The sequence below is a fragment of the Trematomus bernacchii genome, unplaced genomic scaffold (genome assembly GCF_902827165.1).
Source record: "Trematomus bernacchii unplaced genomic scaffold, fTreBer1.1, whole genome shotgun sequence".
NCBI lineage: Eukaryota > Metazoa > Chordata > Actinopteri > Perciformes > Nototheniidae > Trematomus > Trematomus bernacchii.
In genome coordinates, this window is record NW_022987524.1 from 3,967,788 (window position 1) to 3,980,200 (window position 12,413).

Consider the following 12,413-nt stretch of genomic DNA (forward strand, 5'->3'; position numbering starts at 1 on the left):
TTCAAGCAGGAAATAGTGTTGTTCATTGCAAACTTCAAGATTCCTCCTCAAAGAATAATGTTTTGAATCGGTGTTTCAGTTGCATGCATGAAATAATGTCTGTGTTTAACGAATTAAAGAGATTTTCACATTTTGTTCTACAAGATAAATCAGTGAATTAGGAACATTTAAGCGCCTAAAACAAGATGGTTGCTAAGTGGCTAAATGAGACTACTAGTCATCATGGCGAACACCAGAAAATGAATCTATAAAATAGTGGTTATGTGGTGCGAATGGTGTAGTTTGTTTAAAGTTTTTAGCTTTTTACTTGTGGCAATTAATTCACACTTCCAAAATCAAGTGGTGATAATTGCTAAAGATAATCTTGAATAGATGACATGATTACAACTGCTTAAACTCAATACAGCTCATCTAAGTATTCTGTGCTCGTGAACTGTACCTCGGTAGCAAACTGCTGCAGCCCTCCGATATTAATGGGTCCCTCCTCAGAAGCAAACAAGTTGCAGCCCCCCACACACAGCTCTGATGTGGGACACACCATTCCACAGGTCAGGCCCAGCGGGTTGTCAGAAAGGATGGCCCGTGCTGACCCATAGTAGTTCTAGTATACACACACACATAGATACACTCAAATATCACTGCTAAATACCACTTTTCAATAATTGTTTGTTTTTCATCTGAGACATGTTTCAGGACATTGAACTGACATTTAGAAGTCCCTGTGTGCAGGAAGGTATTTGTTTGTGTATATTTGCAGTACCTTATTAGAGATGCTTGTAATAAATGACTTGATGTCCAGGTTAGTAGGGCAGCTCTTCTGACAGGGAGCATCCACGCATTTAAGACACCTAAACACAGATTAGACTTTTACTTACATTTTAAAACTCCCTGCCTATGTTTTTTTTGTAAAACGTTTTAACTTTATTGAACAATTATATCAGTACATTATAACAAGGCATATAAACATCAAGGTTCATTACTAAACTTAAAAAATGGAGGGCATTATGAACAGGTAATTAAAGTGTTTAGGGTGTAAGTGTCCTATTGTTCAAAATGTATTTTATTGCCTCAAATAAAAAGCTTTTCAAATCCACCCAGAACATTTTTATAAAAATTAAATGTCAAGGCGTCTTGTCCTAGTGCCTTTCCTACTGCTATCCTCTTAACCGCCTTATCTAATTCTGTCATTCTGATCTCAGATTCACACATTTCCCTAAAAGCTAAGTCTATCTTGATTGAAGGCAAGCCATTCATAATGATTATAACAGCCCAGTTTTATCTGTTAGCGGTGCTTTGAGCTAACCGCTAACATCAGCGTACGAACATGGCAACCCAGTCTCTCGGCATTTCGTGTTATAGTCACAAAATGTAGTCTATTGATTCGTGTTCACCAACACGATTTTCCCCTTTTTTTCGTGTCACACAGAACGATTTTAAAAGCAATGTATTTCTATTGGTAGTATGCAGGGTCGGCTCTAGAACAAATCAAATGGGGGGGCAATCATTTACCACGGGGGGGGCACACACTGCCGTCAACAACCCGGGAAGATTTATTTTTAAATATTGAAGTTAAAAGCATCAATCTGGTGCACTTTGAGAGCAACATTAAGAGATCTATGGAAACATCTCTCAACACCCATATGAAACAGAACTGTAAACAGATTTACTTTTTTCTTTATGCATATTTTACAAATCACTCCCCTTTTAAACTGTATTCTTGTTTTCTGTCATATAGCCTAGTATTTCATACCTGTTTTTCATTTATTCTCTTATTTTTTAATAACTATAATGATCATATAAAGGTGTTCCTCGGAAATACTTGTTTACATAAATGGTAACCAAACCGTTTGAGACCCACTGAGATAACTTAAGTGAACTATCTAAACACTGACAGAGTCCTGACCTTACCTCACTGAGCTGTAGTTATCTGAGCCTCTCAGTCTGACAGGAGAGGACTCTCCTCCACACTGTAGAAACAGCTCTTTATAACCGTTAGCATAGCTAGCTAACCAGATGCTAACAACAACAAAATGCGCTTGTGCCACATACAGAGAGCCGAGCTTGAATGAAACAAAGAGACCCAGAAGTACTTGTACTGCACTGTATCATATTATTTGCTATGGCTTTACTGTATGATCAGTATAACAGATGAACAGATCGCCACTGGGCTTACAACTAAACAGTCAGCCACGTAATGACAACAAAACAAGGGTCGGGGGTCATTGGTCAAGCAACACACCAATCAACGAGCAGCAGTGAGCACGTCTCAGGCTGTGTTTTTTATTTGTATTCTTTATGTCTGATTTATTTCACACAAAAAAAAATTAGTGGAAACGTTTTCACTTATATGATAATAAAAAAAACGGCAAAGTGGCAGGGCTTGACTGCCCTGCGTTGGGGGGGCACAGTGACTCGTTTGGGGGGGCATGGCCCGCGAATGACCCCCCACTACGTCTTTTTGGGTCTTGGAAGAACGGAAGTTGTGTGGTTCATAAAAACATTTTCTTACTCAACATCAAGCCACAACTTTTTTTGCCGTCCGTGAGGAAAATAAATGGGGCTCAGAATACTGAAATATGTATTTTTTAAATCTTTTTTTCCTTCTAATTTGTTATTTCTTTCGAAATAACACACTGTTATTTACTCAACAATAACACACAATTATCCTTGTTTTTATATATTTGTTTAATTCTAGAATCTCTGGCTTTTTTGCCGTCCGTCAGGACATAAATAATATTATGTATGAAATAATTTTGTCTATTAACTAGAGCGCCGGGTCATGTTATGACCGTCTTTTCTATGTTGCTGTGGGGTTTTTCCATCGGTATGGGTTTTAAAATATAAAAACAGTAATAAGTAATAAGCCAATAAGTAAGCCTTATCAGCCATAACTATCAACAGAATTGCGTTGCCAGGCAACAGCTTGGGGTGAAAACAGTATTTCCGGTCTCTACGTTTTCATAGTAAAACCGGAAAAATTCCCCTCACTGTCAAATTATTTTACAGTGATATCTGCAGTACTCATCAACTAAAAACATCAGTTTATCCTTGTTAATTACACAACATTGATTGGTTTAAATTGTGTACAATGCTTTTGTGTTTTTCCCCTTCGATTCGGAGAAACAAATAGTTTTTTCTGAGTTTAGGATGGCCGAAGACACTACACTACCCATAATCCTCAGCTATCGTTTGGGACTACACCAGTCCCTTTGGTCCCTGTGATTAGTCTTCAAGCTCCGTGATTGGATGTTGGAGTGGCAGTGCGCCAAGGTTACGCCGAGCGTCAAACAGCTCTTTGAAATGGAATGAAGCCACGGCAGACTATCCAAAATAGGATTCGAATGAGTCCACCCCCCCCCTAGAACTACACATGCTGGCCAGAGCCCTGATGCTGGTTATTTGTGTGTTTCGCAACATGTTCTACTGGGAATTGTAGTTTTAAAAGACGTATTTCCCACAATTAGAAGTTGCCAGTATTAAACTGTTTACACCCCTGGAGGTTTAGGGGATAGGAAACACATTGGTGTTATCAAATTTAAAACTTATAATTAATACATGGGTGAAAATTGCTTGTGCCCATAATGGACAGCATTAATATATACCCACATGATAGCTAAGGTCAGAAGAGCTTTATTTAATAGCTGGTCTTATGTCTGTGACCTCTCCTGTTGTTAATTGATAAGCCTTGAAAAATGCACTTGTCAAGGTTCAGAGGCAAATTTTGCAAATATGGCAGTAGTCATCGATCATCTTAAGATAAGATAAGATAAGATAAGATAAGATATACTTTATTGATCCCAAGTAATACACTGCAGAATGTAAAACATGCAATTTATTGTTACTTTGTAATTCTACTCCACTACAATTCAGAGGTTAACCTGGTATTTTTACTCCACTACATTTATTTTAGTTACTTTACAGATTCTGATTAATGATGTGAAATATAAACAACCCTTAAATCAGACTTTAGTTACACCGGAGTAAAATTCAGGGAAGGTGATTGTCAAGTGCCAACAATCAGGAGAGATATTTGATAGTTGGTGCTTGAGAAGACTAAACAATTATCTGCAGATCCCTATAAAGTATATTCATTACTCGTTATTCTCTAATCGTTCATTAAAGACTGTATATAATGGCTATTTTGCACATCCCTTTCAAGATTTCAAGATTTTCTAAGGTTTATTGACATATCATGTACACAACTACGGTGTAGTTATGCAATGAATGAAAAACTTGGGTCACAGGTTCCTCAACAGTGCATTACAAGACATCTATCAATATATGTGTACCTCCACCATTAAACTGTCATATTCTGCACATTTCTTATTCTATCTACATACATAAGATTATAATTAATGTGTATAATATCAGTTAAAATAAGTGCTTCAACATAGTTAACATTGCAGAAAAGTTGATTGTCAAGTCCCAAAACAAACTATGCAATATATTTGACGTTAAGTACTTTGTCAGACTTAATATTTATCTGTAGATACCCCCAAAGCTTTTTGCTTACATGTATTTAAAAGAAGACCTTAACCTAAAGTATTCTTTAATGTGTTAATAAAGGTTAATTAGTTTGTCTGTTTTGCACATCCTCCTGTTAATATCTTTGTACATCCAGCACTAAACTGTTTTATTGTAGAGATCACTTACAGTATCTTCTTGATTTTTTATATTCTATATTTCTATCATTGACCTTCTACTTTCCCCCTATGAAAGTATGTACTCTTAATATTTCTTCAATATAACATATTCAACACAAAAATTCAATAACGTGCTTTAACCACTAGGTGGTACGGGTTAAAAAACTGTCAAGTTTAAAGTGTTAACACAATAAATTATACTTTCCAGTATAAGTTTCCAGTTTAGTTCATGACGGATGTATTTTGTTATCCACACACATATTTTTTTGATATTTGTAACACCAAACCGACAGAAAAGATGGTCTTAACATGACCCAGTGGTCTAGTTCAGTGTTTCTCAAACTTTTTCATACTGTACCAAGGACCACTTAACCAATAAAAAAACACTCACGGACCACCTAACTCCACAAATATCCAAAAACAAAAGGCCTGCTTACCACTCCAACAGTACATAACAAATTACAGCCCAATAATAGGCGCGTTCACACCAAGTACTTTGCCGTATTTAGTGCCGGCACTTAGTGCCCCAGCAATTATTACCCCAGGGCATTTAGTACAGATCGCGTTCACACCGGAATAAATTCCCTGAGGGAAGATTACGCAAATGAGCCGCTGACGTCACTTCGTCTTCTTCTGCTTTGGGTTTACTGGCAGGCCGCAAACAACTTCACGGCGTATACTGCCACCCGGAGTCCCCGGCCGGAAGTCCCCGGAGTTGGGGACTGGCTTCAGTAGAAGCCTTCCGAGTAAATCGCCAGAACGCCGACACCTCCTCATCTCCACCGCTCCCATGTTTTATTTTGTGTTGCCATAAGTTAGTCTCTCTGCGTTTGTGCGCTGGGCGAATGCTAATGCTAATAATGCTAATGCGAGGATAATAAAATGGCGGCTCTACAAAACATTTCAGAGTTGTACGGGGCGTGGTTTGCAATTCGCCCAGCCAATCAGAACTGGGGCACTTTTTTCCCTCAGGAAAGTACCATCTCTCAGCAGGCACTAAAAATGGGGGTAAAAGTTCCCGAGATTAAATGCTCTTTTTGGTGTGAACGCGACATAAGGGGTACTAACGGAACTAAACGCGAAAGGTCCGGAGCTGCCGGAGCCTCGCAACGGTGGGTGTTTGCGGCGGCGGATGCGGTACCGGCGCAGCGGCGCTGTGAAAGTCCGCGGCCCACCTATGCCAGAGCCAGCAGCCCACCGAAGGCAGCATCCCACCAACGGCAGCGGCCCACCGGGAAAAATCTGCCGATGGCCAATCCGAGCCTGCTCACACACACACAACTGAAACCATTGGGCAGAGAGCTGTGCACATTCTTCTTCCCTTCGCCACATCTTATCTCTGTGAAATGGGCTTTTCAGCTGTTGCAACACTGAAAACAAAATACAGATCTAGGCTCAACATTGATCAGAGGCCTGTACTACGAAGCCGGATTTTCGCTTAGCGGGCTAACTTCAGGGAAAACTCTGGGTTTCCGGTCCTACGACGCTGGTTCTCTTTTTAGCGGGCTAGATCTCCATGGTAACTTATGCTGAGCGGCTAACCAGGGGCCTATACTACGAATCTAGTTCAACATATCCTGGATATGTTTTGAGTTATCCGGTTGACTTAATCCAAAACAAACCCGCTCTCGCTAAACTGTCCTACGACGCTGGCTATCAACTCGATCGCTCAAGCCAGCCGTGTCCTATCTAGTTAGGTGCGCGTTCACATAAAAGGGGTGGTATTTGGAGCATTCGACCAATCACAAACATGGACAAGTCGTGTACTGACAGCGCAGCGTCATACTTCCTGAATGAAAAGTCAACTAATATTAGACAAATATGAAGACGTTAAACTTTAAACATCCATGACTTAAACACTTTATCCAGGATAAAAGCCACATAGTTGCAGCTGCAAGGTGAATACTGCTGGTAAAAGAAAAAGTGTTTGAATGCGTACATTAACAGGTTTATGATATCACTGCCCCGTATAAGACACGAGTGGATCTGACTTTAATTACATTTGACTCGAGTGTTTCGTCAACTTAATGTGTTGCTTAAAATAATACTTCTGCATACAGTATGTGACACTGTGAGTGTTGCACGCCAGATACGGCTCAAGAAGCTGACTCAGATAAGGAAATATATGATACATTATGATGTGATATCATGTGATATGAATGATAATGGGACACATCGCCGTCTGCACTCACAGTGCCGCGGACTGTAGGCTACGTAATGTTACTTTGATCCGGTTACTTATGTTGTGGCAGATATTTAAGTAAGCTTTCTTAACGCTAATGTTATAATAGTCAGATTGCTCTGAAGATGGGAGGTGATATTCTATTAATTTTCACGTTCACACAGTCGGTGATTTTTGCCGGCCGTCTTTCCTGCAACGGCAGTTTAAACTGTATTTCCTTTCTCCTGTCATATGAATTGATCGCTTTAAACTCCGCACACTGAGCTCTGATTGGTCAGCAGGCAGTGCTTTTATCCTGGAACCTATCCAGCTCCGGAGGCTAGCCGTTCAGAATAAGTTATCTAGCCCGCTAAGAAGTGAACCAGCGTCGTAGGACCGGAAATCCAGGAAGTTAGCTCGCTAAGCGAAAATCCTGCTTCATAGTATAGGCCCCTGGCCTCGGATCGATCAAGCTTAACTAACCTGTAGCTGCTCCGTCCACACTCACAACAACGTCCTAAAGACAGAAATAAAGCTGCGACTGTATTCGCCATGACATAGACAGTCTGTGTTTTGTTCATGTTTAACTTTGGTCCAGTTTCTGAACAGATATGAGGAGCTGTGAGCTCTGTGTGCTAACAGCTAACGGCTGATGTTTTGTTGAGCTGTCTGGTGCTGACCAATCATGAAGCGTCATTTCTTGATTGGCAGCAAAAACAACCAATCACAGCTTCTCTGGCTGGCTCTGTCCAATCACAAACAATAAATCTTCTCCCTAAAGGAATACCCTTTCCGTAAAAATCGAAATGTTGAAGTGTTTTGTGAAATGCTGTAGTGTTTTGTGAAATGCTGTAGTGTTTTCTGAAATGCTGTAGCGTTTTCTGAAATGTTGAAGTGTTTTGTGAAATGCTGTAGTGTTTTGTGAAATGCTGTAGTGTTTTCTGAAATGCTGTAGCGTTTTCTGAAATGTTGAAGTGTTTTCTGAAATGCTGTAGTGTTTTCTGAAATGCTGTAGTGTTTTCTGAAATGCTGTGGTGTTTTCTGAAATGTCGTTGTGTTTTCTGAAATGCTGTAGGGTTTTCTGAAATGCTGTGGTGTTTTCTGAAATGTCGTTGTGTTTTCTGAAATGCTGTAGTGTTTTCTGAAATGTTGTTTTGACTTGCACTTCAGGGCTACCGTAATTTTGTTATACACACATTCCTTAATATTTTAATTTGAATTTACATTAAAGTATTTCGTGAGGCATTCTATTTTTTTTTTTAATATAACTAGGGTTCTAGTTGAAGAGTTTATAAATGAACATGAACCCAAGCTGTTGCCTGGCAACACAATTCTGTTGATAGTTATGGCTGATAAGGCTTATCACTTATTGGCTTATTACTTATTACTGTTTTGATATTTTAAACCCCAAACCGATGCAAAAAACCCACAGCAACATAGAAAAGACGGTCATAACATGACCGTCTTCTCTAGTTAATAGACAAAATAATTTCATACATAATATTATTAATGACTTTATTTTTAAATGTAGTTCCTGACGGACGGCAAAAAAGCCCGACATTATAGAATTAAACAAATAAATAAAAACAAGGATAATTGTGTGTTATTGTTGAGTAAATAACAGTGTGTTATTTAGAAAAGAATAACAAATTAGAAGGAAAAAAAAGATTTGTAAAAATACAGATTTCAGTATTCTGAGCCCCATTTTCTTTTCCTCACGGACGGCAAAAGAAGCCCGACATTATACAATTTAAAATAAAAACAATAATCGTGGCTTGATATTGAGTAAGAACATGTTTTTATGAACCACACAGCTTCCGGTCTTCCAAGACCCGACGGGACAAAAAGACGTGTTGCAGGCACGAAACATACTACCAATAGAAATACATTGCTTTTAAAATCATTCTGTGTGACACGAAAAAAAGAGGAAAATCGTGTTGGTGAACACGAATCCATAGATTACATTTCGTGACTATAACACGGAATGCCGTGAGACTGGGTTGGGTAAATACAAGCTGAAGAGATTTTCATGTTTTGTTCTACAAAATAAAATGTGTCAGTAAATACCCCAAAGGTGAATGTCTGAAGCTTCTATGGGTCATAAAAACAGCTAACAAGTGAATAAATTAGACAACTTAATGTTATCATGCTGAACATTAGCCGCCTTTAGCTTAGCGGTGGTGATGCGCAGCCATGTCTGTGATGTAGTTTTTTTAGCCAAAATAGCTTTTTACTTTAAAAAATCGTCCTCACTGCACCACTCTAGGACCATAGACTGGGATGTAAAGGTGGACATGGTCCCCATGACCTCACCGATTAGTTTGTGAACTATGATTTGAAGTCTATTTTAATAAACTTAAATTAACTGAAAACACACTGAAAAGAGTTCTAAGAGAGAGAACATGAGGAGCAACCAGACGAACACCTCCGTGGTAAGAAGGCTGAAAAGTGGTTTTCCCTTTTTTGCAGTTGACTGAGTGAGATCGCAAGAATTGAAGTTTAACAACTCAGTATGGTACTTGGTACTTGGTAATGGGTAATTTTCATTAAAAACGGAACAAAGTAATTAATTCTCACCTGAGTGCTTCTCGTAGAGCTCCACGCTCACTCAGCGTTGTGTGTTTGATATCATCAAAGTTGTTTTCTAAGTCCACACAAGACTGAAGAGTGGAGAACATAGAACAATGAAAAAAAGATTAATGAAAACAGGGACAAAAAAGAAGGACTGAACCGCACAACCAAAGCCAGGCTGTGTGTGTGTGAGAGAGTGTTGTATACTTACATCACAGCTCTTTTCATGGTTTCTCTTCCAGTGTGTCTTTTCTTTCTTCTTGTTGGCCGTGGACATAATCTGAGCATGAGTCTTCACCCTGGGATTCAGAGCCAGGATGCTCTGTAGGAAAAGAGGAAAATACATCACACATCCAGAACAACTGTGGCAGAAGTCCAATCCTGTGCAAAAATACTGTTTTCTATTTATTAGGGTGTTTGAGTTTCATAAACTGTATCCTTTTGTTAACCCAAAGGTTTAGAAGTGTGGATTATAAATGCTGGATTTTGCTTTCCACCTGTTACTCATGAACTACTACTGATATCGTTTTTTATAGCACACGCACGCACGCGCGCAGACACACACACACACACACACAGATCTGCTGACAAAATCTCTGAAACTATGGAAAATTCTAGGAAGTGAACTTGTTTGCTTAGATCAGGTTCAAGGTGATAAGATAATGACGAGCAGCCAGGTCAATGTGCTGGGGTTATGTGACATGTGATATATAATACAAAAGAAATAAAAACAATAAATGATGTCTCATATTGTTACAAACAGAAAATAAATCAAATAATGAAATAAATAAATAGGCTCATGATCTACTCTACTTAAGGCCTTTCCAAATAACAGATACACCAGACAAATCCCAACAAGTCATCATCTGTTTGCTTCCAAAATTAAAAGGAAATGTTTTCATACCCAATTTAACAATAGTTTAATACTGGTTTTCGTTACACTTTTAACATATGTACTGTAGCAGTTATTATATTATCATCTGCTTCACCCAAACTGAATTTCAGTTTTAAAACCAAAGAGTTGAATGCAGATCTTTTGGACATCCGTTAAAACTATTGCACCATCTCTTCACGTGCACACCCATCCATCGACTCTGACCATACATCACCTATCTACAGATTATATAACCTCACACGCCGATTGTTGCATAAGACCACAAGGTCATGAGCGAGACTATATAACATGGTCTTTTATCCCCTTAATCCTGCTGTGACATAATGTGGCAGAATGTATTTTGGACAAAAAAGATTTAAAAAACAATATTTTGCTTCAAAGGATCACAACCCACCTTTACCTAAACTGAAAGACAAAAATGTGCTGTAGGAAATATGATTAAATAGTTTAATTTAATTTGAAATGCACTTCAATTCATGTCAACAAGGACTCTCCTTTACTCAGATCCAGAGATGTAATTAATGAGGTTCTCCAGAATGTGTAAATACTCATAAGATGTTTATGAAATGATACTGGCCACGATTGCAGCCGCTGAGCCAGAGACTCCTGACCTTTATTCCTTAAAAACTGGACCATGCATTTACCATAACGCGACTTTTATAGTGTCACCATAAGGCCCTTTCTGCCTTGTAGATGTCCCACATCATATTTATAACAGCCTTTCTGTTATAAGTAACACGTTTCCATTCCAAATACCACCGTAGCATGAAGAATACATACTTTTGGGAAATACTACTCATAACATTGTGCCTTGACCCTTTTGCTCATATAGACCCTGTCCAAAGATTGTGAGTCATAAAGCCAGAAAAGCATGGAGCATTTTACATGCTGCAAAATGTGACAAATGCCGATCATCCTGCTATTTTTGTGAATAAAATATTTTACATACAATGTATTGGGCCATACTACATTTTTTTCTGGCATACTAAATAGTAAATTGAAGGCACCCTTTGTACTGTACATAATGAGCTGAAGTTTGAACATAATACTGAAAATTCTCTTTTAAATTATTTCTGTCCATTAGTACCTAGTGACCAAACTGTAGCGTTTCTGCAGAGAATGTAAGGCGTTTAAAGTCTCTATTCACATTAGCCCATTGTGAGACCTCAGATTAGTGTTCTGGAGGATAATCCCTGAACTAAACAAGAATAATCCAATGTATACTCATGCAAATTATGTTCAGGACTTTAAGAGTGAAAGGGTTATTTGAGTTTTATTTCAAGCGACTTTGTTCTACTCTGATATACAGGTTCAAACAAGATTTGTTCTGGTACCTTCACAAGATCACAACCAACAATATCAGAAAAGTATTACCATTCAAAAAAAGTATGATTTCACACTATGTATCATGATTCGTCAATTCTATCAACATTATTAGTGGACGCTGTACATGCACAGTGAATTACTGCAGCTGTAACAGATACACAGACCATCATTTACCTCAATGTCTGGCAGGTCTTTGCTCAACATGATGCTGCTTCCGTCTAGTTTGGGGTCTAAATGCTCTCTGAAGATCTCCTGGAGATTGTCGCTGCTCTCTGGATTAGAGGTCCGAAGCACTGTCCGGGACTGCTCTGCTCCCAAGTGGAACTCTCCGGAAGTGTACTGTCCTTAAGAGGCCCACTCCTCTAACTCACAGTTAGACAACATGTTGACTGGTTAAAGCAAATGAATGTTGTCTTACCCGGACTAATCTGTGGATAAGGCAGGCTGACCGGCAGAGATGATATGCGGGGTTGAAGTTCAGCAGATGGACAGCATGTTACTGGGTGCATTGCTCATGAGCTCTGGATCGTCAAACAGTCCCCACAGCCAACGGTTCAAACTCCACCCTGGGTACTTATTTCTTTTTTAACTCCTTCCTTTCTGTCTCAATGATAAATCTGCTTGTATGTGTATGGGCTAGAGCCGAGGCAGATCTCAAAACTTTGGCAAAAGTTTAAAGGTGTTCCCTTTTTGGTTTCTTATACATTGGATCCATGGTATACCCCCGCATATTGAACAACAAAGAAAAAAAAAAAATATATGTATATACATATATATAAATATATGTATATACATATACATATATATAAATATATGT

The 12,413-nt window shown here is 38.7% G+C and overlaps 1 protein-coding gene across 1 annotated transcript in view; it reads right to left on the reverse strand.

The window, feature by feature from the left end:
* The window catches only part of dpydb (dihydropyrimidine dehydrogenase b), a 32,905-nt gene extending 20,814 nt beyond the window's left edge, over nucleotides 1–12,091 (reverse strand). The window contains exons 1-5 of the mRNA XM_034119608.1: nucleotides 11,771–12,091; nucleotides 9,587–9,697; nucleotides 9,382–9,464; nucleotides 761–848; nucleotides 440–601 (exon numbers count right to left, since the gene is read on the reverse strand). Of these exons, the coding sequence (XP_033975499.1) occupies nucleotides 440–601; nucleotides 761–848; nucleotides 9,382–9,464; nucleotides 9,587–9,697; nucleotides 11,771–11,800 (474 nt within the window). The 5' untranslated portion in view covers nucleotides 11,801–12,091. The remainder of the gene's footprint in view (nucleotides 1–439; nucleotides 602–760; nucleotides 849–9,381; nucleotides 9,465–9,586; nucleotides 9,698–11,770) is intronic.
* Nucleotides 12,092–12,413: the final 322 nt, after the last annotated feature.